The sequence below is a fragment of the Meleagris gallopavo genome, chromosome 7, assembly GCF_905368555.1.
Source record: "Meleagris gallopavo chromosome 7, MGAL_WU_HG_1.1, whole genome shotgun sequence".
Taxonomy (NCBI): domain Eukaryota; kingdom Metazoa; phylum Chordata; class Aves; order Galliformes; family Phasianidae; genus Meleagris; species Meleagris gallopavo.
Window position 1 is genome coordinate 33,326,236 of NC_139410.1, and position 27,571 is coordinate 33,353,806.

The 27,571-nt window shown below is 38.7% G+C and overlaps 1 protein-coding gene across 1 annotated transcript in view; it reads left to right on the plus strand.

Annotated features, from left to right (window-relative positions):
• Positions 1–27,571, plus strand: part of LOC104911830 (uncharacterized) — an 86,320-nt gene that overhangs the window by 21,811 nt on the left and 36,938 nt on the right. The window contains exons 3-7 of the mRNA XM_085227993.1: positions 8,709–13,041; positions 17,545–17,644; positions 20,882–21,023; positions 23,537–23,652; positions 24,897–25,086. Coding sequence (XP_085084119.1) covers positions 25,064–25,086 — 23 coding nt within the window. The 5' untranslated portion in view covers positions 8,709–13,041; positions 17,545–17,644; positions 20,882–21,023; positions 23,537–23,652; positions 24,897–25,063. The remainder of the gene's footprint in view (positions 1–8,708; positions 13,042–17,544; positions 17,645–20,881; positions 21,024–23,536; positions 23,653–24,896; positions 25,087–27,571) is intronic.

The following is a 27,571-nucleotide window of genomic DNA, read 5'->3' on the forward strand; positions in this document are numbered from 1 at the left end:
ATCTTTATGAGGGCACCAGGTTGCAGGTAGGGTTATCAGCTTGGCCTTTAGAGTTCACAGTTCTGCACCCAAGCTAATGCATCTCTTACATAGCAAACAGGGCTTAGCTGGAAAAGAGGGCAAAAATATCTTCTATGCCCCCAGATTTACAGAGATGGTTACCTACAAAGTATGCAGACCCTTGATGGAGCCAACCTTGCTTTCAGGGATTGCTCCCCAGGAGCCTGCTGAGCCATGCTGATCGACATCAACGTCAGAACAATCAGCTTTGCCCTTTGACTAATTCCTCTGCTTGCCCTGTTTTTGTTTGGAAAGGGGGTGCAGGGAGGAGGAGACCTTGCAAAGCTGAAATGAAATATGGACCTTCTCATTCGTTCCAGGTAAATGCATGCCAAATCTTGCAATGATGTTGGCCCGCTCCCAAAGTTGCAAAATAATGAAGTAAAAGCTGGGTTTAGAATTCTGTGCCCATTTCTTACAGTATTCCTTGTAAGTACAATTAAAGCTGCCACCGATTTGACCTCAGGAAATGTGACAAATGTAGAGATGTAACTGAGAGTTAGAAAATAATCTGCAAAGTTTTTGATGTATTGTCTTATATCTATGGTTTCCTTCCTAAGAGATACTAAAATTATTCAGGAGCTATGGGAGTTCTGGTCAGTCAATCTACGCAGGCCGTTGCAGACCAGCACAACATGAGATGTGGACCCTATGCCTAAAAGCAGCTTTGAGCATCTTTCTATGCTGCACTGATCTGCTCTATGGGCAGGTTACCTATTCCCAGTTGTTTCTTTCTTTTTTTTTTTTTTGGTCTAGGTATCTATCTGAACCACCTGGGAGATGGTCTTCCTACTGCTTCCATCTATTTGGCCCAGACCTGTCTTATCATGTGAGAGTCTCTAGCCTTTTTTATAGGATGGGACAGTGTAACTGTGTAGAGGCACAAAGGTAGTCTAAGGACACTTAAGTCTTGCTGCCACTTGCTATTACGATTATTGATGAATGCTGTTATTATAGGGAGAGGCCTCTCAGTGTGAAAGCACTTTTGTTATTCTTCAGTCTCTACCATCATATTTTTTGCAGAAGTTACTCATGACAGATGCAACTTTTCTGGCTCCAGAGGTAGTGAAAATAAACCATTACATATTGCAAAAACTTATGAAAACAAAACAACTGGAATTCCCATGCTATGTCTCTGTTCTATCTGTAACAGGCTGAAACCAAGCTTCTGAGCTGTTATCCTCAAGGATATTGCACAGTAAGGTAAAAAAATCTTAGAGTAAAGATTAAGAAACAATATGATCCTAGGAGTAACAGTAGTGACCCTATAAAGACTTGTTTAAGAATGATTTCAGTGGACTACTATTCAAATTCCTCGATAGTTAAAAGCAAAGTAATTCATTTTATTTTCTCCTACCTTTTGTAGGATGCAAAAGAAAATATCGGTTGATGCCAACAACTAATGTTACCAATCAAAATGCTGGTGGTACATCAGCTGTTCACATAGACTTGTCAAATTCTTTTTTCCTGCTGCAGATCTCTAATTCAGTTCATAGAAAAAGATCTGAACAGCCTGAATGTGTTAGAAACTGCAATGTGGAGAAGAAAATTAGTCTCCTTAGACATGACATTGACAAGGAGACTTGAGACTACTCCCATCAATGTCACTGGTAGCTCAGACCCTCTGAACTCTGGTTGTCCTCCTCAAAGTAACACAGACAAAGTGGACTGGGAAGCAAGAAGTTTATATTTAGATGGCTGCTTCTTTTGGAGCCAATTGCAAACCTAATGACATGATTACAGCACTGAAAAGTGATCTAAAGTAATAAAAGGGAGGATATTTACCGTGAGGACAGTTGTGTTTTGTTGTATGTTTAAGAGAAAGAACATGTTTGGCTAAGATACTTCTAACACATGGCTTTTTTTTTTTTTCCTCTTTTTCTTTTTCTAGTTGTTGTTTTTTTTGTTGTTTTTTTTTTTGTTTTGTTTTTTTGTTTTTTTTTTTAGTATGTAAAGGTTTCCAAACAGAGTGACTCATGAGCGCAGCACTCCCATTCCTGTTTCATTAGCTGCCTCACTACATAGGCACTGAGTTGCTGGGAACACAGGATCTTTTACAAACTTATTGCTGCTGCTTCTTCACCAGCAATTTTAACTTTTTGGTGCGTCAGATTCATTACGTTTTCATTCTTTTCTGCCTTCCTGGTTAAAGATGTGATTTCTACCTATGGGAGACTCTTATTGTTTGACTAAGGGAAGTAGGCCAGGTAGAGATATAGAAATTCTACTGTCAGGGAACTTCTGGGTTTTTAGATCCCCCCCATCTCTTCTGCATTTTCCTTATCCCTTTTCAAAAAGTTAACTAATTGCTTACTGATATAATTGAGGTTTCCTGACTCCATGATTCATGCAATTCTCTGTTGTTTAAAGACTTTTTTAATTTACATGGGAAATCTATGTATGACTAATTTATACCACTTGATTTCGTTTTTTCCTTTTTCCTCCTGTTTCCTTTTCAGTTTGCTCTTCAGCTGGAATGTTTTCTCCTTTGTATTACTAACAGACTGAAGCATTAACTAGCAAGCAGTGATCCTGTTCTCCTGAAGCTTCAACTCAACTGAATTCACCATCCTCTGTATTTCAGAGCAAGTTCTCCCAGCCCTCTCTACCATGACATTACTGCTTCATCCTCGGAATAATTCACCTGATGCACCCTGAGACCATGCTGCCTTTTTCACAGGGTTATACTAATGGCTAAAATTATCAGCTAATAAACTCAGATGTAGTTCTCCCTGTTGCTTCCCACTTGTCTTGGGTAAAATGAAATTTAATAAGTTTATGAACCACATCATAGGTCATAAAAGTTTTTGTATTTTTCACGTATCTCTGATTTTTCTACTTCTGTCTGAAAGCAAGGGAACAAAATCTCTCCCCTGCAATCTATATATTAGAGCTTCTTCTTCAGGTGAAGTGCTCACTTGGTTAAAGGAATGTTTACCCAAAATGGGGACAGTTGATGGAAATCTCTGCTACCCTTTCATCCAAGATATTTTCTGGAATCTGAGTCCATGTTAAGCTGGCAGCAGCTTCACCCATCAGTCCAGGAGGCAGGATAAAGCAGTAGTTTCAATGTTTTCTTCTTCTGCTTCCATGTTTGTGTCTTCCATCAAGGGCTGCGAAATGCATAAAGCTCTTCCTTGTGGAAGGAGGGATTTCTCCTGGTCCTGCAGGTGTAGCACTTCTCTGGTTCCTTTTCCCTAAGCTGAGATGAACTCACTGTTGTTCCTTCTTGGTATCTCCCAAGTGCATCTGTAGAAAATAGCCAGAAGGTGCTCTCCAAAGGTGAAGAAAAATGTCACAGGCAAAATGCAGAGTTGAGATTTTGGTTTACATGATTGTCAGCTGTAGAGGGACATCAAATTCATTTTTATCTCCCCACCATCAAAAATGTAAGAGAATTTACGCATTTTTGCTATTTAGATGGAAGAATCTGTAAAAAAAAGAATAATCGGGTATTGAGGAGAGATTGTAGAATTTGGTTTAGAATAATGCAGTAAAACTAAAACAGTGGAATTTAATGAGGGAGTTTTCTCTTTTTATTAAGCTTTCCAGATTCCAGAGTTCCAGATAAAGATCTAGGTGTTTTGCTGTTTGTTTTATCTAAAATCAGAAAGCAGCTTTTAAACCATAGTTATGGTGATAGACACCTGCATAAATTCCTCTTGTATTAACTCCAAATTGTGTTAGCACTGAACAGCATAAACATCCCTTATCCATTAGCTAATTCTGCTACAGTTGACTCTTGATTTCACAAGAAAATAAATGAACTGAACATAAATATCTTGAATCGAGAACAAACCATGGTAGTAAAAACAAACAAACAAACAATGAAACAAAACAAAATACATTAAAATTAGAGTAAGTGGTTATCTGAATCAGCATAAAAGAGTCTATACCCAACTGTTGGATGGTGTAGTTCAGTAAAGGATGCCTGAATATAGCTGCAGTGATGCCTTTCCAAGAGAGCCATGTCTCTGGTGCCATACTGGTAACTCTTTCCTGGCAGTATTTTTCCAAAACTGTGGTGCTAATATCCGACTGAGAGGAAAAAATATTCAGAAGATAAATGAAAGACCTTCTGTGGGTTGTACCCTCAGATCAGGTGAAGGGCTCTGTTGCTCAGTGGTTGCGTGTGAGGATTCAGGCAGTTCTCACGTTGTCATGCATTACTTTCACTATGCAGAGTGAAAATGACTATGTGGGAAGGAGATAGGAGATTAATACCCAGAAAACTTCATTCTTGCCTCACACTAGTTTTGCTTCATTGTACATTATGAGGTGAGATTGGCTAGCTGTACAGTGAAATGAGCATCCATCTCTTCCATAACATTCAACACACTCAAAAAAAACAAAAGCAGCAGTGGATCTGCTGGCTCACAAAAAGTTAATGATGAAGGACCAGTCTTCCTTTGCTATTGCTTAGATTATTTTCATTGGTCTTTTACATGAAAAGTGTTATTCATCACTGAATAAATGGATTACTCTTTTACATTTGCTCACGTTCAATCTCTTACTCTCTAACAGATACTTAAAATTTCTCCTGTTATTTTTCTACCTTGCCAATATTCAGTTGCTGTATGGGCAACTGTTCATAGTAAAGAGTTTTAACACTTTTACTATAGTTGCCAGTGTGAGTTCTAGTGGCTAATATGCTTGATTTTATTTGCAGATGAGATGTGACCTTCGGTTGCCCTGGGTAAGTCACCTCCTGTGCACTTGGATGTCAATGGATTAATACTGAGTGGGTTAAATTTGACTTTCAGGCCTCCTAATTTGCTATTTGCTGTTGTGCATTTGGCTGGACAAGGCTCTGAGCATCCAGATGGAGCTATAGGTGTCTCTCTTCATTGCAGGAGAGTTGGACTAGACAACCTTTAATGGTCCCTTGCAACACAAACCATTCTATGATTTAATGATTTTTAATTACCTGATTGAAAGTTCTCTAGGAAAGTGCTCAATGCCTTTTGAATAAGTTTCAATATCCTTGGAGAAAGCTGGCTTCTCCCCATCTCACCTAATATTTGTTTCCAGCTGAAGACCAGGTCTGCTGTCACCCTGAGTCCCTCCTTCCTTGGAGTGGACATTCTCCCCAGAGGGGCTCCAGCTATAGATTTCAGTATGGCAACAAATTGCTTAAGCAAGATTGCCCTCTCTTTCAACCTCAACAAGGCCTTGCAATCCATGCCACGTTGTATCTCCCACACTTGCACATCACTATGAGTGTCACAAGCTTTGCTAAACACCACAGTGCATGTGAGCCACGGCTCAGTGCCTCTATGCAGGGAGAAGTCCTCTCTGTGTTATGGGGAATAGCTAATTGCACCATGCAATTGGTTCCCTTACATGCTTTTGGAGGTAAATTTTTCAGTTTTAAATTTGCTATTTGATTGGTTGTAGTTTTGAAAATTAATTTGGATGTTAACTAATATCTGGTTCATATCCTTGAGGATTAATAAAGATTGAGTTACTTATGAATAGGTATTCCCTACTGTTATATAGCAATTGTTTAAAATACTTAAAACTACGTCCTTAATAAATGTATTTGAATTCTAGCAAGTAAATTCTTCTTAGGCTGCTTCTGATAGTTTTGACCCAATTGACTAAAGAAAGAAAGAAGGAAAGAAAGAAAGAATAACAGCCAAGAAAAATGATCCAAGCTACAAAACGTAAAGATGTCTGAACACTACTGAATATTAAGAGCAACCATCCTATCAGCATTGATACAAATATATACGGATCTGGAAGATTTTGGCAATCTCTTCAGAATCCCCAGATGGCATTGGTTGCAGGCATTGCTGAGAGGAACTAAGCAGTCTTTCAGATCAACACACAGGCATGGGAGTTCCTTTGCATTTGTTGTTGACAGTATTAGTAAAAGTGCAGCAATAAAGTTTAGTAAACTTTTTGCTTTCTGTAATCATGGGCTTACCTGGGTCAAGAATATTAGTCAGAGATATTTGTTACAAATTGCAAGCTCATAAAAGACAGCATATGGCAGTCCTGAATTTCTTGCTATCTGAAGTTAAATTCACAGTAATAGCATCTGTGCAGAATTTAGGATCCCAACAATTAGAGTGAAATCAATGTAAGTAAGGCAACAATTGATGGAATTCTGTAAATCTGTGAAATAGGTACAAAATAAGCAAACAGGTTCTTATTTAAAAAAATATATATTTATCAAAAACAGTTAACTATGGTGTGAATATTAAATGCTCAGTAATGAGGTCTAAAAGGAGTGCTGTCATACTGTGGGTTGTGTTACTGGATTGCACAAGCATGGGTGTATATGGAGCACACTCTTCTCTGCTTTTTTGTTTCTGGTATAACGAATAATGAGTAATATCCACTGCATAGGACCAACTAATGAAGTTATCCTCTGCTCAGAGTGATTCCTGAAGGTTTATAAATGAAGCAAGGAAAGGAAACAGGCAATATTTCTAGAGAGCACAGAATCTCAGGCTGAGACCTTTGGGTCACTGTGATCCAAGCCCTGCTCAAGCAGTGTGGCCAGGACCATGCCCATACAGCTTACAAAGATCTCCAGGGAGCAGACTCCATAACCTCTCCGGGCAGCCTTTGCTGATGCTAGATCATATATTCATTGAATCCTGAGTTGGAAGGGGCTCACAAAGACTGTTGAGTCCAACTCCTGGCTCCACACAGGACCACCCAAAATTTAAACTGTAATTCTGAGACATTTGCAGTTTTGCTTCAGTACCAGAATCTTACTTTCATATTTATGCTCTCTTTTCTGATTTTTCAATAATTTTAATGTGCAGCACTTCTACCATGCCTTAGGTTCTAGATTTGGATTTTTCTTAACACGTGATGTAATTTTCCTAAAGCTTTGTAAGATCTTTGACTTGGTGAAATTTTAATTGTGTATAACAGCATATGGAGAGAGTACAAATCCAAGCAGTGAGCACAATCAAAATAACTGGAGGTCACTCCAGTGCTGTGCTCATCCTTTGCTTTGGGCCAGTTTGTCTGTACTGTCCTAGCTTGAAACTGAAGTTCAACTTGCTGATGGAAGTAAAGGTAATGACTGAGCCGTGTGGTTTAAAATGTGGAGTTTAGTGAGTGATTATCCAAATCTAGAAGTAAATTTGGTTTTGAAGCAACAGGAATTGAAAAAGGTGAAAATTCCTATATTACGACTTTTTCTTGAGCCTTCTATGTGGTTTTAGTGGTATGTGATCCTCAGGTTGCTGTCTTTTGTGGTTCAACTACTGTGTCTTCTATCTCTATGACATGTGCTACTCTACAAGGAAAAAGCAAAACAAAACAAAACAAAAGACATAAAAAATACTCCCACAAGAGGCATAGTACAGAGGTAACATGTTTCTTTTTCACCTGCTTGTGCTTTCCCACCACATAATTGTGGTTTCTGTTGATGCCTCTCAACAATGATGCAGTGAATGTCTGTAGCAATGGGACTGACTGCAGCAGCGTGGGGAATGGGAAGGAAGGGGAGAAGATTTTTTCCTTAGCTGTGAGGCTGGAGACAAGGAAACCTGTACTTATGTTATCCATGCAATGAGGATAGTATACAAATAAAACATAAATAATTCTGAAAATAGAAAGGAACGGCAAAGGGCCATCCAGGGAAATCCAAATCCAGGACAAAACAGAGACAAGCTGGAACTAAAACCACATGAACAGGGAAGGGTGTTATTCCAGAGGGAATAATCAATTAAAAATAGACCTAGAATATATAGTATTTTACTCTATAGATATGGTTTGGAATAGTATTGGTAAAGAAAACTGTCATATCATTTGAGAAACATGCTGCACCACCATCTTACCCACCAAATCGAATATTTCCAGGGCATTTTGCTGACTGAATGTGTTGCATGTGTACTCGTGATATAATCATAGTGCATTCTATTTCAAAATCAAGAAAAATATAGGAGGACTTCACTAGAAGCAGAACCTGGGCAAGAAAATATAATACTAACCAAAAAGAAAACCATTCATAAGCAATGGAAGCGCTGCACTGATTATCTTTAAACTGATGCGTTTATCAGCATCATTTTTTTTTTTACTTTAAAGGAAGCTCTCATTTGGCAGCTCAGTGCAGTGGTCATTCACTTAAAAATGAGAATTTAGTGTCTTCCGGCATTATCTCAAGCACCAGTAAAGCTCTAGAAATACTTTATCTATAACCTAACTCTGAAGTTTGGCTCAAAATTTTGGAACAATAAGTACATTTCAAAGATGAGCTTTGATGAGTTTTTTTTTTTACTCTCATAAAGAATGTAATATCTTATTTAAAGGAACCTTCAGTGTTTCTGGCTTGTACTCATGGCATCTTGTACAGTTAAGACCCTGAGTTTCTCAAGCAAGGAGAGAGACCTTTTCTTGCTTGGGAATCATCCAAGGAAAAATTGGTAGGCTATGGAAGCTTGCAGGAAAGCAAAGAAGTAGGTGACGATGCTCTTTTGACTGTACTTTCCAGCCAAGGTAATATCATATTTCTTGGAATACGATACCAAGGAACTTGCAAATGAGGAATTATCTGATGGATTTACAATCTGGAAACACTTTACCCCCCAAAATCCTGATTTGCCAAAAGCAAGTCATTAAAAGGAAATGTCTTTTTTCTTTTTTTTTTCTTTTTTTTTTTTTCTTCTTCTTTTTTTTTCCAGGCGGATTCTCCTGTGAGCCTGTGGATTTAGTTTCTACAGAACTCAGCCACCTGCACCAGTCAGTGATGGGGACTTCTCAAAGAAATGGTTCCAAATTCTCCCAGTTTGAGTTAGCATACTCCAAGAGGAATCCACCAGTTACAGAGGGCTTCGTATTACTGGTCCAGAAGCAATTTCAGTTTCGAAATTGCTCCAGGAACAAGGTACGCCTGGAAATGGTTGAGCAAAATGATGGTCACATCTGCCACCTCTCATGATGTTCCAGTTGTTTACTTGTTATTAGTGAGTAGCATGCGGCCCACAGGAGCCCACAGGCAGCCACTTCCAAATCCCTAGAGATGCTGCATTGCACAGCTCTTGCTCTTCTTTTATTTTTTTCTTTCCAAACAAGGTTTTCTAGCCTTTGACATTTTAGGAGAAATTTACAAAAGAAAAAACGGAGAGAGATCTATTCTGATTTATGACAAAATAAACTTCTGCAAGAAGTTAAATAAGCAATCAAAAGCTAGCTATAGTTGTAATAACCAGAACTTTATGTATTTGTGCCCATCAAAGAGACAATAACAGAGTAGTATTGTCTAGCTATGTGCAGAAAACAGTGGTTTTCTCAGCTTAATCTCATGATGATGTATTTCCATGTGAGTTAATAATTGCATCTCATTTCCACCCGAAAGATGATGGTCTTGGTGGATAGTGCTGCTTACTATGTTCATGTGCTGAGTGTTCGTTAGTTATTACTCATGAGGATGTTGTTCCAAAGGAGCTAAGGTGTGGCTGTGGCTAAAGGAGATGTACTTAAAGTGGTAATCAGCCTTTTAATTCCAATGGTAAAAATGCCACATGAAGGCCTGCAACTCCTTGAGGGCTACATGACTCTCCATACTGCCTTGGTGCTGCGTGGACATCATTGGTACTCATGGTGCACCCCAGATCTTACCTACACTCTGCTCTATATCAGGACTCATTTTGATCTCATTTCAGAGGTGACTGTACTGTGGGACTGTACAGAGCTGTGCTGGATCAGAAATAGAAAACATAACCATAGCCAGCAGCAGCTGGATAGAAGAATTTTGGCTGGATGTTGCACAAAAAGGTCTATAGACTCTTAGGTTTGTGGTAGAAGAGTTCTCTAAGGTGTAGGATGACCTCAGAAATGTTCTTATTCTTGTGCTGCTTTTGTTTGCTTGTTATCTCTGAAAAGAGGGAAATAAGAATTTCCAGACTTGGTTGTTTTTTTTTTTTTTTTTTCTGCAAAAACAAAATGTCAGAGTGCCCTGTTTAGGAGATACATTCCTGGCTTCCTTGTTACTCAAAATGAGATCAACCTGTGTGGCCTTGAGTGGACTAGGAGACGGGCATATTTTTTATTGCCGATTCCAACTCATAAATTCTTAACTTGCTTAGAATTTGCCAGATTAAATGAAAAGTTACTGTAATTAGGGATTTATTAAAACATGGATCCTTGACCTGATAGAATATAATAACTCATTTGTTTCAAATAAGACCTATTTAATTGTTCCATCGCTGGCCTGAACATTTCGTGCTGAGGCTTTGAACCCTATCCATTCCGCACAATCCCACGTGTTCTCAAATCCACTAGCAAAAAGCAAAATGCTCCGTGAAATTCTTCATCCCCAAGCCACTATGCAGGCAGAAGCCCCTAAAACAAAAATGTGTCATTGTAATTAAAAATTAAAGTCCTGAAAGCCCTTATTATTCGACACTACAAAGCAAAGACTATGAAAATACTATTTTTATACATGCAGCTCTGTTTTAATTTTTTTCTGTGAGCAACCCTCCTTCTCCATATCTTTAAAAACAATAGTTATTGATTTACAATCTTATAAATAAGGCTGTAAAATCTTGTAACACAGAGCTATAAATAGATATTTGAAAAAATATGAAAATTGCTCCCAAGTCAAGTCCATATATGGCACTAGTCAGCAGAGAGCCATTTTACAGAGACATATAAACTGCAGAAAATAATTTCTATTGAAAATGCAAAGAAATCTGAAACTAAACACTGCCACAAACAATGCAGCCATAATTAAGGAATTACCCACTCCTTCTCCTCATCTTTGAAATAAGCCTTCTCCTTTATTCAATTGGTTAGATACAGAAAGCGTATTACTATATTTGGGTCCTGTTTCCCTAGTATAGGAATAGTCCTACAAGGAATTCCCAGTTAAAGAGTGAGGCAGTTCTACAACATATTAAAAAAAAAATACCATAGGAAAGTGTTATCCAATGGGCAGATGTTAACTTAAAGTGCACATTGTTTGGAAAAGGAGTTAATTAACAACTTATTAATTGGATAGAAAGTCTGAAACTGTTGTACTTCTAGCAAATACATAATTTTCTTCAAGTATTATTAAAGCGTTTTTGTTGTACCTATTAAAGATTCTTGTCTCTAAGTTAATTTCATTATGCTAATAAGCTATCATCGTTACAGAACCTAAGCTTTGATCCATGTTAATTGTCGTGATCTTCAAAGACAAAGTCACCACTTACTTTAAATGAATTTTACATCTTTTTAAAGAATCACACGGAAATTAGGGGAAGTAATTAATTTTTTATTATGTGTCTCAATATTTTTAAGGGAGGAAGTCAATGGTATTGGCTAGAATTCATTTTAACATTTAACTAGGGAAAACAGCATGAGGCAAAAAAACGTTCAGATGCAAAAGATTAAAGAAAATTTGAAACTGGGACCTAATTTGTCTTGATAAACTTTGGTGTTTAATATGCTTCTTTTGTTCTCTGTGTGAAACTGCAGGGTTTTGATTTGTAAAAACTTTTTGAAGAATTAATTCTGTCTAATTTTTATTCCTTTCTTTGCTTTCCTTTCACTGTAAGACAGAGGAGATGACCTTCAAACCATAACACTTAAAATATCTATGAATATACAAGGTTAAATCTATTAGAGTTCTGAGATTAGCTGCTATATACTTGCAAAGTATGTACCTTTTGCAGCAATTTTTATCTTTTAATGAATGATAACAAGCTCACATCAACCCTACGAGTTTTTTAAATATAATGGAATATGTGTAGCAAGTGATCTATTCCTCTTTCCTTTAAGTGTTGGTTACTTTAACCCTCTGATGTTTTTCAAGGCTCAGTTCTGTATCAGTAGGGTATTTTTTTGATTTGGGATCAGGACCTAAATGTCAGTATTGTCTGCCTACCTATGACTGCCAATTTATACTTTACCCAAATTCTGCTTTATCTTTTCCAGATTTCTCTTGTTTTGATTCAAGATGAACATCTTCTAAATAAGATTTTTCCTTTAAAGGAAGTTTCCTATCTGTTTTCCAACATTTAAAGTCTCACTGAAACGAAAGTCCTGAAGTACGAGCATCCTGTCGTATTTGCAGTGAAAAATAGAGCCTTTTTATATGGCAGTAGACGAAAGTATATTAAGGATAGACAAAATGATTGAAATCAAAAGCCAGATTACTAACTTCATTCTCTCTAGTTAGCAGCACGCAAGTACTGTAAATGCAAGTAAACATCAAGTTTGAACTGAGCCCGGATGGTCGGATTTCTGCAGCAGACAGGTGGTGAGCTCATCGCGAGGATTTTTCCGCATTAATGTTGTACTCATTTAGACTAACACCAGGCTTGAGTGACCCTCATCTGGATTTAACCTATGACCTGTCAATCCAGAGACATGCTCTCAGACCTCAACAGTTTTGCTTTTCCGCGTTTTTTATTTCTTTTTTTAAGCATAGATGACTTTAATCATTAAGCAGCTTTCATAAGCAGAACATATACAAGCGCTATTTGGTGCTCTTTGATTTGTAATCTAGGTTTCTGCCCGTTTAATCCTCAGTGTCTAAGTGAATTCCGCTGAAGTTCGGAATTCTTTGATTGAGCACGTAGCGATTGGGTAAAGGATTGCATTGCTTCTCCGGCTGGTTTTACACTTTCTGTGACAGAGCTTTTTTGTGCAAAAACGTTCCCTGTGTGGTATCATTTATTTTTTTTCCTTTTGTCTGTTCGTATATTATCTGGTTGTTTCTTTTGCTCCTTTTTATTATGGTACTTGGCTACTGATTTCATGCCCAAAGGAGAAATTTCCTACGAAGCAAGATTTGATTTGGTTTTGATTTTTTTTTTCTGATGTTAATTTTAGATACATTTTGATGCAGAACAGTTGTTCTTTAATATTGATGACCTTTTTCAAAAGCATAGGTTATTCCAGACCCTGGGTATGACATAAAGGGTTAAGCTGTCCTGTTGTACAGAGAAGCCAGAGCCACCTCAGTGCTTTGTGAAATCCAAGGAAAGCAGTGGCTCCCGAAGTGCCCTCCCTTGCCTGGACAATTTGAAGGTACAATTCTCCTTAGTGCCTTCACAATGGCAATGCTTTGTGAATGTTTATGTGAAAACACAATTCAGAAGTACTCATCCCAGCTGCACTGAGCTTGTCAAGTGAGTCATTTTTTCACCTGGCAGTATGATGTTGTAAAGCTCAGTTATCTTAACTAATCCTGGCTAAAACGCAAAATTCTGTTTTGTACAAAAATTCCTGGCCAGCTCTAATCTTAACCTCTTGCCTATTTGTAGCTTCTAAATCGATGTCACAGTTGTAATAGCTTTGAAAACCCATATGTTTGTAAACTATAGAAACCTTGATATTCCAGGAGATGAAGACAAGAATTACATCTCTTGGCAATGGTGCTTTCAGCTCAGTTTCAGCTAATGTTGGCTCCTCATTTTTATGCCTGTATACTACGCCAAATCTTCCTTATCTATGCAAACATATTAACACTGACTTCACTAATGCTGTGATGCATCAGCCTCTTATCTTCAGTTTTGACCGTAATGTTACATAATAACTTTCAAAATGCATTTCTTGATAGTTCAGTGCGGCCGCCTTTGGTTTCCCAACTCTTTTTCTGAGAGCTGCCTCTCCTACCCACTGACTAAATTAGCTTCTCACTGCTCCCAGCCAGCTAAGGAAGAAAGGTTGCCAAATAGTTTCCTGCTCCAGAGACCCTCTGCATCCCTTCTGTGTCATGGGCCATGACCCTGTAGCTCTAGTGTTTTTCAAAGGTATATTTATCCCATTACAATAAACTTACATTATTTGGCTTTCATGATGCAACCCCAGATCTTTCCAAAGTTGCCCTAAACCTCCACTTATGCTATTTTTCACAGTCTGCCGTCAGACAGCGTTCAGTATCTTCTTAAACCAAATGTGTAATATATTAACATATAAAAAAACAACCAGAATGATGCCCTGAAATACCATTTATAAGTTCTTATAGGTATTTACAATATTGCCTATTAGGGCTATTAATGCAAAAAAATATTTGTCATCAGTTGTATCTGGCTAAAAGTCCTCCTTAAGGAGTTTCATAACATACTCCTTTGCAATATATTATTGCCTTAATTATTTTTTGGCCTAGGCACAAATGCACAGTTCCATCTCTCTCCCCATCGCGTCCAAAGACTGTGCACATTCTGTTCATTCCATCTCTCAAAATAAAAAACCTAAAAAGACTCTCCGTTAGCTATTAAGGAAACGCTGAGAAAACTTTCATAAGTGTGGCTATTATGTACACCAAGAACTTTCTTATTAATGGAAGATGTCCTCGAGCTCTCTACTATTGTTCTGAGGTCTTCCCCTCACCCAGACTGGCTTCTCAGCATTCCTACAACAGCTCTGTTCCTCACAGTATCCAAGAAGTCAACATCCCCCATCCCATCAATGGACTGCAGCCAGCAAACACAGAAAATGCAGTCAAGTTCTTAAACCTTCCCGGTTCCCATTTATGAAGCCACAAACATGAAACATTCAAAATTTGAGGGTTTCTATGCCCTTTACATTAAAATTGCAAGTTGTAGGGTTAGGTAATCAAAGAACTCATCAGGCTTCTCATGGCTGTGGGTGTCTGGTTAACAATCTCACAGAAATACGAGGGAAGCCAAGGGGTGAAGGGTTATGGGAGGCTGACTCTCCCAAATGTTCCGCGTTTAGTCTGTTCTGGCTGGAAAGGACTGTAGAAACCTTGGAAATCAGTGAGTCGATGTAGTCAATGAGATGGCATAGTATTTAGGAATAGTCCCTACTGCAAAATTTTCATCTTGCAATTTTTCAGTTCTTCCTTCTTTTTCCTCCTCAGCTAATAAAAATTCTGCTTTTAATGCAAAGCAGAGCTGGTGTTCTGTGACCACCCTACAAGCACAGTGATCTGTAGTTCAATTATAGGAAATCATTCCCTTTCAACTAGAGACTGAGAACATGATCCAAAACAGGATTTCCAGTATTCCACCACCCAGATGACAGATAGATTGCCCTGCCTCTATTATGCTCCAAAATAAAACCAAAAATACCCCAATTTTCCAACACAATAGTGAGAGGATATAAATTAAATGGAGTCAGGGAGAAATCTCAGATGCTTACTGGAGGTGATCTGTGTGGATAGATGCAGACTTAGTCTGAATCTCAGTGTGTGCAAATGGTCTGTAATGATGACACATCTTGGTCACCTTCACAGCAGCCTGTCAAAGAGACCTTATTCTTACTGGATGGATTCTTATAGAACTTAACATTTTTTGTTTCGTAATCTGTGACTATATAACCAGCTGAGTATTTGCCTTTTTATATATCTCTCAGAAAAGTAATGACTTTCTGAGAAAAGCTCTTTGATTTTCCTGTTTTCCAGAGCAGTTGCTCGTGAAAAAGAAGTTTGACTCAAAACTTACTGTGGGAATGTTATTCAAACACTGGTTAAGTGCCAGAATGTGTTGGGAAGAAAGAGTTTCCAGAAAAATATCACCCTGATTAAAACCTGATTTTACTGAGTTTTCTTTATGCAAAGGGTTACCAGAATAGTAAAACAAAGTCATTAGTCACATTTTCCTTTCCTTACTTGATCACTACCAGTGATACTTTTATTGCTATTATTTGAATGATTTTTGTCCCAACAACTCATCATGAAGCTACTTAGGTACTGCTTCCCTCTACTCTCACTGATCACATAGGTTAAATGTCCTGTTGATACCTGTCCTTGTTTGGCAATTTTCCACATTATCACCTTATTCTTTTATAAAAGATTTAATCTGATATATGAGGAAAGGCTGGAAAGTCAGTCATAACGTCAAAGATTCTTCCTTTATATGTTGTGTTCTTTGTGAAACCACCAGTGTAACTATCAACTGAAAACAGGCTGTCTTATGCTACGGGAGAAAATTAAATCAGCAAACAGCAGAGGACAACAGAAAATAGTATTTTGATAATTGAAGGGATTATGTATAGTAAGGCCATTTATAAAGGTTGGGTTTTTAGGTTGGTTCTTTCCAAAAGATAGAGCTGTGGGCAAATCATATTTGATACTCTTTTAGTAAGATCTTCAAAATGACCATAGGAATGCAACTACTCTATAAATATTGGCTGGAACAAACACCCAGCACGGGCTTACTGTGAAACATACCCTGTGTTTCATCTGAGCTGTGGATGTGGTTAAAACACCCTACTGTATTCTGCAAGTGCTGTACTCCTCTTAGTAGGAGATAGTAAGACTTTGGGGTTAACTGTCAGATGCTTTACTCTTCTAAAGACCTTTGCCTTTTAACTAAATGCTTGCTTATCTTTCTAATTTAACATAGTCCCACGTTCTTTTTTGTAGTAATTTTGGACTATCTGATAACATATAATGGAAAACATGTTTATGTCTTCCACTAGTTCTTGTTGCATATTTCAAATGCTTAGAACAACAATTTTCAGAAGCTTTCATTAAGGTTAATTTAAAAACTACATTAAATACAAACAGATTTTCTCACAAACAAAATGCAATGTGTACTTAACAGACTTCTGTATGTTGTATTTGATAAACTACCTCATATAAATGCAAATTCTGACTTTCTGCCAGAACCAGGTGGTATGGAAAATATTTCTATTAAACAAATAATGCTGGGAGAGCAAACTTCATGTTACAGTATGTTACAATGAGAAAGACGATCTTCTCACTGAGGTCAGATGTAGATTTATCTTATTTCTTCTGTTTTGCTTCTTCTTCACTAAAGAAGATGTAGTACAAGGCCATGTAAAAGGCGGGTATTTATACACATAGGATAACTATTCATTTTTTCCAAACCTGGCTATTTTTTTAATGTTATATATGGTTATTAAGGTATTGCTGACTCCTTTTGTTTTACTCTACGACAGCATAGGAAGATATCATGCTCTAAGCTGAACTCCTAATCTGAGCCATAAGGGTCAAGAGGAAGAGGAGCCACCCTTAAACCCTGTGTCATTTAGTATGTTATGAAAATGGAGCTTCACATGCCTTTTGCTGGGTGCCAACTCCTCTTGCTGCAATTGGATAATGTTCATTTGGAGAAGGAGTATGAAAATTAAAGCCGCCAGAGGCGACTCTAAAGAGCATATGATGGAAACAAATTGAGTCACCACCAATGTGGCTAACATTGTTGGTGGAAACTGGGACACCCGCATGAGCCATTGTTCGCTGTACCTCATCTGGTTTATGTAGCTCACTGAGTTGAAAGCTGGATCTGCATTAACCTTGTGATTTGAGGAAGATTCATGCAATGTGGTTTCAATTGTCTATGGATGCTTTCAGTTTGTACTGCACGCTGCCAGTAACACTTGGTCCTACTGGTCTCCCACATTTATGGTGTTGTCTCAGCTCACCCTGATGAAGCTGCGGTGAGGACTGTTTCCTGATGTGGTCACATTTAGCAGGCTGCTGCTCTGCAAGTCTTCTAGGAGAGGCTTTTTTTCAGCCTTCTCTCTGCCCCAATAGCAGCTGCTGCATACAAGTTTTCCCTCAACAATCTTTGAAAGAGGATTTTTTTTGTTTTTCAGACTGGTTTCTGTCCTAACTTGGTCTGAATCTGCCTTTGGTGCTGTTGTGGAAGTAGGAGGCCATGGTTTATTTGTTCTGCTCTTTTGAGGATTGCTCAGGGTGAGGCTCATTCTGCTTTTGTCACCTATTTCTGTTGTACTCTGGTACATGTCTTCTGCCTGTGAGCATTTTTCTGTGGGCGTGGGATGATGGGACCTACTAAAATAACGAGTGATCACTTCAACCACTACCAAATTACAGCCGTGCCCGAGGCAAATTACAACAGCTTTCTGACAGCGTCACCATGCTATCTTTGTGACAGAGATGGAGATAATGAGAATTAATTAATCAGTCTTTGATTAGAAAAGAAGAGGAGGGGGGAAATCCTTTTGTGGCGATTCCACTACAAAACACATGAAACTGGTGTGGCTTTTATTTGATGTTGCTTCTCAAATGTAGGGTAGACATCATCAATGGCAGCACTCAGGATTCCATGTTCTCTTTCTTTTTTATCCCTCCAAACTCACCACTGATAGGCTGAAGGGGACCCAAAGTGCTCATTTTATAGATAAATATATGTTGAATGCTAGAACCATGAGGCTTTTGCAGATGCTGTTATCGTTGCATCCCAAAAACTCCAACTTGTTTGAAGATCTTGAGTAAAGACCTAGGTATGCTCTCCTTGACTGGAGCCAACTCTGTCTTTGTTGCAGAATTGGGGTCTAAATGCTGTGTTGCACTCTTTAGACTGATGGCTAAATCTTAGAAATTGGTCCCTTATGATAAAACATGAACTACATGGTGCCAGTGTCTGACTGGAATTACAATTATCTAAGTAGATTCATTTGTATCCCTTTCATAGCAGCTTTTCTCTGGGCACAAGATTTTTCTGTGGGACATGGGAAGAACAAAATTAATCTTATAAAGAGGAAGGGGTTTACACTGAAATCAATAGTTACAGAATTAACTGGGTAAATGACTTTTTCTTAATTCTTTCTCTTCTCAGAAGATGCAGTTTTGATGGGTACACAAATCCAATGGCTGCCAAAAAGCTGATATTGCATGAAATATTTCATCTTAGTTGTGTGAGCTGGACTATACTTTAATATTACGGAAAACAGAGAGTGTAAAAATGTCAGCTTTGGAGTTGAAACAATCTCATCTGATTATTAACTATGAATAAGTCAAAGAATAATAATGCAATTCTACTTTTTAAAAAGTTATTACTTTTAAAAAGAGTAACATGGCTTTCTCGGCAATTTTTAAATGTGAGCCAAATATGTGATTTTATAGCTTGGATTTGGATTACATACAAAGAAAGTTTGTATTATATCAGAGAAACATAGGAATACACAGAGACAAAGAGGTAGGTTTGAAACATTGCTGTCAGTAAGTGGTTGGATGAGATTGCAAATCCCAGGCCCCTGTTCACAGGACAAATTTGTTTCCCATTGTGTACCTTCTGTGCTCAGATTTTCACTTCCAGGCAGGAACAATCCTATCATTCCTTCTTACCTAACTTGAAGCTGAACTGCAGCTATTCTCCCTTGCATCTAGGCAATGCAGTCCAAAAGATGCTGTGGCACCAAGGCACATGTTCCCAGCCCAGTCGTAGCACTTATCTATAATGGAGTGGTAAAGCCTTCTAACATGCAGTTCACAGAAATGGATTGTACCAAGAGCATCTATAAAAGCCACAGCATCCATTTGAAAAGAGCATACTGTCACCATTTTTCAGTAGGTATCTTCTCTAAAGGAAAATAATCACTTTTCTAATTCATGATCTGTAAGTGATGGGACTGGTTTTTTTTTTCCCCTCCTCATTTAGGTTGCAACAAAGGTTAGGACATTTAAAATACGCATGTATGGGGATGTTACAGATTGAATCTGAATTTAGATATTAGGAGGAAGTTTTTCACACAGAGGGTGGTGAGGCACTGGAACAGGTTGCCCAAGGAGGTTGTGGATGCCCCATCCCTGGAGGCATTCAAGGCCAGGCTGGATGTGGCTCTGGGCAGCCTGGTCTGGTGGTTGGCCACCCTGCACATAGCAGGAGGGGTTGGAACTGGATGACCACTGTGGTCCTTTTCAACCTAGGCTATTCTATGATTCTATGAATCGGGGATGCTACAGCTCAAATCATTTTATGTATCTTCCTTTCGCAAATGTAAGGGGCATTATAGTGTCTGACAAAAATATTTTCTCTATATTCTGGGAACTATTGACATTGTTACCTGGAGAACTGCTGCCAGATCTACACCTTCCCTATGAACAAATGGCTTTTCTGCACTGCTCACAACTTCAGAAAGTTGGTTGGCCATCTAAAGCTGATTGATCTTCAGCAGTTTTCTGAACCTCTTTTTTGCTGGGCACCAAGCTTGGTAGCACCAGCTCCTGATCTATAGTAGGTCCAGAGAATGATATAAACACCAAAACCTGTACCAATACCAGTGTCCCTTCTCTAGGTCATATTGACAGTGGTAAGAATTTCATTTCCAAGCCATTCCTTTGTGCTCTTTATTTACAAGATCCAGGTCAATGCAATTGAAAATTCTTTTTTTCCTTTCACATATTGAAGGAGTAATAAAAATCAGAGTCCTGAAAATTGAAGATTATTTTATCAGGATGCTGGATTAATTTGTAATTGACCTCTACCAATTAGCAGCAAACTCCCATGTTATATATAGCTTATATCCACCTAATAACTGGGCTGGATGGCCTTCAGCATCTTGAAGAGCGAGGGCCAAGTTTTGATTGTATGATTTGCTTTATGTTACTTGATAGCAATTCTGAAAGCTGGGATATTTATATGTATTGAATTATTTTAGTTTGGGTCTTTGGTCATTAAAATTTTATTTTTAACATATTCTGACCTGTGCTGTAATTATATTTTTGTACAAATTCATTTTATGTGTATATACGTGTGTGTGTATATATATATATATATATATATAATACACACATACACTCATACATACTTTGCAAAAGTCAGATTCTGGTTTTGACTGCCTTACTCTGTATAAACTAGCTTGTGTGTAGGCCCAAACTCAACTTGCTACAATGTACAATATTTATGAATGGTTCTACATAAAAGGAATGAAAATAACTAATTTTAATAATACCACTAAATGTCATGGCTGGGTAGAAAATGGAAATCCCTTCCCATCACATATTTTATGTTTTCAGAAAAGAAATTAATCCAGCTCTTGGATGAGAATTCGAAACCACAACATTCTTCATAGAAAAGGATTTCCAAAAATACCACATTTTTAGTAAATCACAATGATTTTTCAAATTACTGATAAAAATGAAATTGATTAAAACTTTTTTAGCTAACACTGTATTTTAACAACACAGGGAGAAAACACTTCAAATCAACTATGGCTTTCCCAACAGCCTTTTCCTGGAAAGGATATTTTCTTCTGCAAAAGAAATTTCTACAGAAAAATTCTGATATGGTCAACTAACTAAAGCATCTGGTGTATGCAGCTGATCTAAGGTAAGAAACCTGGCAGCAGATATTTACTTAAACTTATCACATACAGAAGAACCATCGGATTCTCCAAGAATCTATTTCAGTGCCCAAGTGTCCTTGCCTAGTGCTAGACCTTGCAACGTCCACATTAGAAAGGAGAATTGTGATTTCCCTTTTGGCAAACAGCTGTGGATGGGAAAACAGAATATTTTCCTGTTAATATCTAGCAAACAGACAACATATCATATTTCATTAGGATTCAGCAAGAGGTGAGACCAGGAGCTATTTAATCATCACAGACATGAAGACTAACCCAAGCATGCCCTCCCTTCTCTGGAGGAGGTCAAGCAGCAGCAGTGAGGCATAAATGTTCAAGTCCCTTCTAAACGTTCTGCCTACTTCTGCCTTGAGACACTAGAAAAACAAAGTAAGAGTGAGTTTTTTACTGCAAAACCATTTAATAGTGATCAAAATATTTTGGGGGAATATTTTGATGGGAATTGTTTAAAATCATCACTTTTAGTAAATCTTCCTATTTTTTTTTTCCTACGTATTAAACATTTAGAGATTATTTCCTTTTTCCTTTTTCCTTTTTTTCCTTTTTTTTCCTTTTTCCTTTTTCCTTTTTCCTTTTTCCTTTTGCCTTTTGCCTTTTGCCTTTTCCCTCTTTCCTTTTCCCTTTCCTTTCATTTTCACAGCACAGCACTAGCAGGGACCCTCTGAGCATTGAATTTCTTGCCCAAATCCCATTTGAGAAATGAACAAGCTCCATATTAACCAGCCTCTGAGGTTGTTGTTTTCTTACTTCCCCTATCCCCATACTCTTGTGGGATGGCTGCTGGAGAGTTCTCATGGTCACATCCCTTTGTCAAGCTTCTCCTGAAGCTCATTAACAACCAGATGATATCCATTCATATTTGTGTTAAACAGCAAATCTCACAGCTTCTTTTAACCCCCGCTGGCTTATTCATAGACAGAAGTTGCATCTCAGCCTTCATTTAATTGATCTTAGTGTACCTTGCTACTTTAATCTTCTCCAGCAGTACGGGCTCTCCTCTGATCACCTACACGTTCTTTACTTATGTTCTCATCAGAATTAATCTGAACTGCTACCAGGCAACAAGAGTTTAACCTGACACATGCTACCTTTCAGTTATCCATATTCTTTGCAGTTCTTATCACAATCTTAAGCACCTGACAGATTTGAACTTGCCTGAATCAATCTTTCCTAAGTGTACATCTGTAAATCCTCATAGGTGATACCACATGGTGCATTTCAGTGGAGTACATTTCCCTTAGTCTGAGTTTCACAGAATTTCTGTCCAAGAACAAGTTTGCCATAAAGAACTTACGAAATGGTTACAGAAGCAAATGGACAAAAACATAGGAAAAATTGATATGTATATAAGCATAGAAATTAAATGTGTAAAATGTACACTCATAAAAATGTGTGTACATATGTGAAATATAGCTAATATGCTTTTATGAAAAAGACAAGCTTATAGAAAAAAACAAATGTAACAATATAACTGTATTTCAAGAGAAAAACTGTATCACAGTTGCTGGGTCCATCTTGAGACAGATGCCATGAGCAGAAGTGGCATTTGTGGATCTGATTTCGTTCTTGCAAATGGTGAATGGGTCCAAGAACTGAATGGGAGATGAGATTAACGATTCGTTAAGCCTATCCTTATCCAATGAAATGATAATACTGTTTTGGGTCACATTTCTTGTACCTTAAGACTCTCTGCAGTCTGTCAGTGATGGATTTCACAAAGCCACTTTTTGCATTTTTAAGCAGATATAATGATAATTTGAGAATATAATATTCAAAGCTTAATAAACATTGGTAAGTTTAGCATGTTATTTAGTCACATAAATTCTTTTTAACATACTACTTTGATTCAACAGATAAAAATAATTCTGAATTAACTTGCTATACTCAGACTCTATCTGCATGCACAGTTTCCATGGAAGTCAGCATGTTGTAGAGCAGAATTTAGTCTGTGTGTTTAATTCATCTTAATCACTATTATTAATTCATAAGTACTGTTTCCAGAAATGTATTCAGTTAGTTTTACATTAGTCAAAATCAATTGTATGTGATTTATTTTGATCATTCGAGATTACAATTTTGATGTATCTGCTCTCATCTTCTATGTCAAACCAGGCAAAGGGGAAATGTGCTGCGAGGAAGAGGCACCTTATATCCACTTGCTTTATTCTTTACTTCCCCTTATCAGGAATCCTAATATTCTTTGGGGCAAACTGTGTCATTGTGAGGGATTTCACAGAACAAAGCAGTGAGTGATGAGATGCCACTGACCTGGCACCCTGATGGTGGGCTGAGGGGCCACATGGCACTGCCACCAGTTTTACTTGGAAATTTTGGAAAATAGCAAAGCCAGAAGCATCTCTGTGTGGGTGGTTCACCCCCAGTTTTGAACATGTAAGGGGAGGGCTCCAATATAACTAGCCATGATGGCTTTCTTCCAGTTTGCAGAAAAGCTGATTGTAACTGTGTCTGACTCTCACAGGTGGTTTTGCTGGGTGGGGATTGCTAGGTGTCAGAATGACCTGCAGAACCGAGCCCTCAGTTTGCAAACATAAGTGATGACTTCGGGTCAGAAATGACTGAGGATTTCACCTGGCGGTATGTCTATATCTTTACATGCAGCCCTTCTCACGCTGTGTCTCCCATATGCACCTATTAATGCAGCTTGCCAGTTGAAAACATCACTCACAAATGAGATTGAAGGCTGTAGTCCATTCAAATTCATACCATGATTACCATCTGAAGACACTTTAGCTCCCTGTGTAGCTTTGTCTTCCTCCCAGTCTTTCTAGTTAAGCGTTACCATTAAAAAATAAAAATAAAATCCCATTTTCATCTCTTTTATGGTATCTCCAGCCAAGGACATGTCCAAATGGTGGAGAGAGGAAAAATGAAATCAAATCCTGCTGACAAAAACCCAGACGTTAAACCTGTGATCACTTGAGAGGAACCTCCCTCGCTTCTGCGCAGCACAGGGCTGTTGTACAGTGAGCTCCGTTAAGCCGAATTCACAAAGCTTTTGTGGAATTAAAACAACATGCTCTGTACCAAGATGCCTTCACTTCCTGTGCCTTAATGTTAAATCCTATAGTGCTGTGGATCTTATAAATGATTGAGTTATTTTTAAACCACTGGATGTCTTCCAGTCACTCTATTTCACACTGGATTAATTATGTAAGAATACTGACTTGTTCGTCACTAATGTTACAACTTTTAAAAACAACATGCTGTTTAAATTCAGGCTTGGCAACTCTTGCCTGAATCTCCTAAAATTTATGGCACCACACCCATAGCATAATAAAATCTTTAGTGGTCCTTTGTCTTTTAGCTTGCCTTCTATTTTTTCTCAAGGGTGTTTTATGCTGGAAGATGCATACAAAAGTTGTCCAGATGTTATTTGTATCAGAGCAGGGATTTCAGGCCAGCTATCTGTGGTTGCAAATGTTTATTTTAATGGGTTATTGTGCAATCCTTGCTGTGTGGACCTTAGTGGCCTTATATGTACGTTCTCAGCGATGCCAGCACATTGTTTTGAGATATATTATGCTCATCCAATAGCACTGTTACTGGTCACTGGGGGAGTAAAAAATGTAACACCTGTAGGAGCGCAGGCCATGCTTTCGCCAAGTGGTGCGGGTGGGAGCAGGACACAGGGCCTGAGCTGAAACAAATTGCTGTGCTCCATCTCCACCGTCCATGCTGGGAGTTGATTTTACCATCGAAACAAGCAGAGGAATGGGTTTATTATACATAGCTAATAAAGTTTCAGCCCAGTGTTTTCTTGATGCTGTAGTAAATTGTTTATCTCGTGACTAAAAACATGTTATGTGTGCACCAATTAGGGCAGCAAACTTCACTTCATGAAAAGAAGTTTCGAAGGTGAGCTTCGTGACGCTTTAAACAAGGAGGAAAACATTGGAGCTTTCCATCAAGGCTGTGAGCCAAGCCAGGTTCCCATCTCTGCACTCTGCTCTACTTGAGTGGTCACGTCCACGTGCCATTACTAAGGATGGATGACGGAGTAATGAAAAGGTGAGCTCTCCCATCAGCAGAATGTTCCCACCAGTTTATTTTCACACAGAGAGTGGTGAGGTACTGGAACAGGTTGCCCAAGGAGGTTGTGGATGCCCCATCCCTGGAACATTCAAGGCCAGGCTGGATGTGGCTCTGGGCAGCCTGGGCTGCTGGTTGGCCACCCTGCATATAGCAGGGGGTTGAAACTGGATGAGCATTGTGGTCCTTTTCAACCCAGGCCATTCTATGATTCTATGATTTCTGTCCTTCATGGAGAAAGAATCTAAAGGTAAGCTTGCACTCTAGAAGTATGTATCTGTTCACCTACATGAAATGTAGGTGAGCAAAATTATGGTGATGAAAGCAACAGAATGGCACTCATTTGCACATGCAGAGAATTGAGCCCATTTAACCTTTGAGACAAGAGTTTATATATTTTTTATATTTTTTATATCATATATTTTAAATTTTTTAATGTATTAAGTCACAAATTTTTAATTCATTTAATTAACATAGATAAGCTTAAACTATCCCAAGGTAGTTCAAACTCACATAATTTTGTAAGAATTTGTATAATTTACCATGCTGCATCTGCTCCCAGTGTTCTGAAATCATGCTTAAAATAATTAGATGTAAAAAATACAATTGGGGTGTTTTCTGTCTTTTTATTTTTCAGCCTTCGACCTCACATTTTGAACTTCTCAATAATAAAGATAGGGGGATGGTTTTAGAAAGCAAAAGTCCATGTTCTTAAGCATCATATGGCTCTTGGATTTGTGTTTTAGTTAGATGTTAATGGTGTAGTGGGTACTGTCTGCAGCACAGGCCCTGCTTGTAATTCTGCCCAACCCTGCTTGTTTTCACCACTGTTCAATTACACAAGGCCTTTCCATAAGGAAATTAGTCCAAATAACTATCTTATCCTCAAATTGAAGGTATCGTGTCAGCCGTGAGTGGCATCAATCCCACTATGGAGATAACTTAATTGGGAACCAGTGAAAGCAGTTAACAGATGGCCTTTTATAAATCTGGGGCTGGGATGGACACTAAATATTTGTGTTCATGAGATTATAGAGTTGGAGGAATGCGTGATGGGGCCTTGCTGACGGGACCCCACGCATCCTGCACGCGTGTGTGGGCCTGGTGCATCTCTTGCCGACAGTTCCAAAAACCAGAGGGTCAAATATTTAATTCTGGAGCCCCTCCATGATGGGGAAATACTGAATGTAATAATGACCAAATCCTTCCTGTAAAAAGTCTGTGGCCATTCATGCCAAGGAGCTTCAGGCCTTCTTCGTGGGCTGAGCGGATGTCCCATGCCACTCCACCTGCATGTTGTAGGGCATCGAACTCTGCAGCAGCACCTGGGAAAAGGCAAATCCCCACCTCGGGGTCCTGACAGCCAGCTCAGAAAGCCATCACTTCTCATTTACGTTCTGCAGAATGTAAACGTATTTGTAAATTTGAAAGCAGCTGCTGAAGCTCAGCAGTAAACCGGTTTTGTTTTACAAAACCTTTGCTGTTTGGTTTGAAACTAGTGAAGCTTCGCGTGTATCCAGCACTCCTCTTCACATTTCAGGGAAGATTTTGTCTAGCTGCCTCTGTGACATATGGTAGTGCTTAGTGCGTGCTGTATGGCCTGGAGCCATACCACTGCAGCCTGTATGTGCTTCAGATCTCCCAGGCTCAGGGAATCAGGATGAGGCAGCCTGTGCAAGGGACCTCCTAGAAAACATCGGAGCACGCTGTGCGGTGGTGAGGATGAGGTGTTCCTCCTGCTGAGCCCTGTCCTTCAGTGTAGATAAGGTGCCTGTGAGCTCACCCAGTTTTGGTCTTCACAGGCTGCAAAATCGACCGCTCAGTGTACCATGAATATAGTGCAGATTGTAGCCATGGGAAAGCTGCAAACAATCCCACTTCCTCAGGTAGCCCAGAGGAAGTGCTGGTGTGGAGGAAAGCAGTGACATACTTCTCCTGATCTTGTTTTTGGGGGAAATATTCCCGTTACTACCACCCATTATATGGTGCAGCTAATCCTGCCCAGAAACGTGGCTTGCTATTTGGGGAGTGAAAGCAGGGCTCCAAACAGCCTAAATAAGGGATGCAGTCCTCGTCACGAGCCTGAAACACTGCTTGGTGTTACACACTCTGCTTCCTAGGAAGATGAGGACCACAGTCCTCAGAAATCCCCAGTGTTCATGTCCATGTGTTAGGGTGAAAGAGGAGGAAAGGAGCTGATGGTGAAGGAGAGGGCTGTGGGTCTGGCTTTGCAGCCTCCTCTTGGCGATGTTATTAATTTGTTCTGGGACCTTGGGAGACTCATTTAACCTCTCTTTGTCTCAGATTCAAACCTCTACAAGCAGTTATTATAACATTTGGCTGCATTATGGCATTGTTGAAAGGCTTAATTAAATTAAGTGTTCTGAGATCTTTGAATGAAAGGTGCTATCCAAGTGAAAGCCTGTTGATGATGATGACTCTAAATTACGAGGCCAAGTCCTTC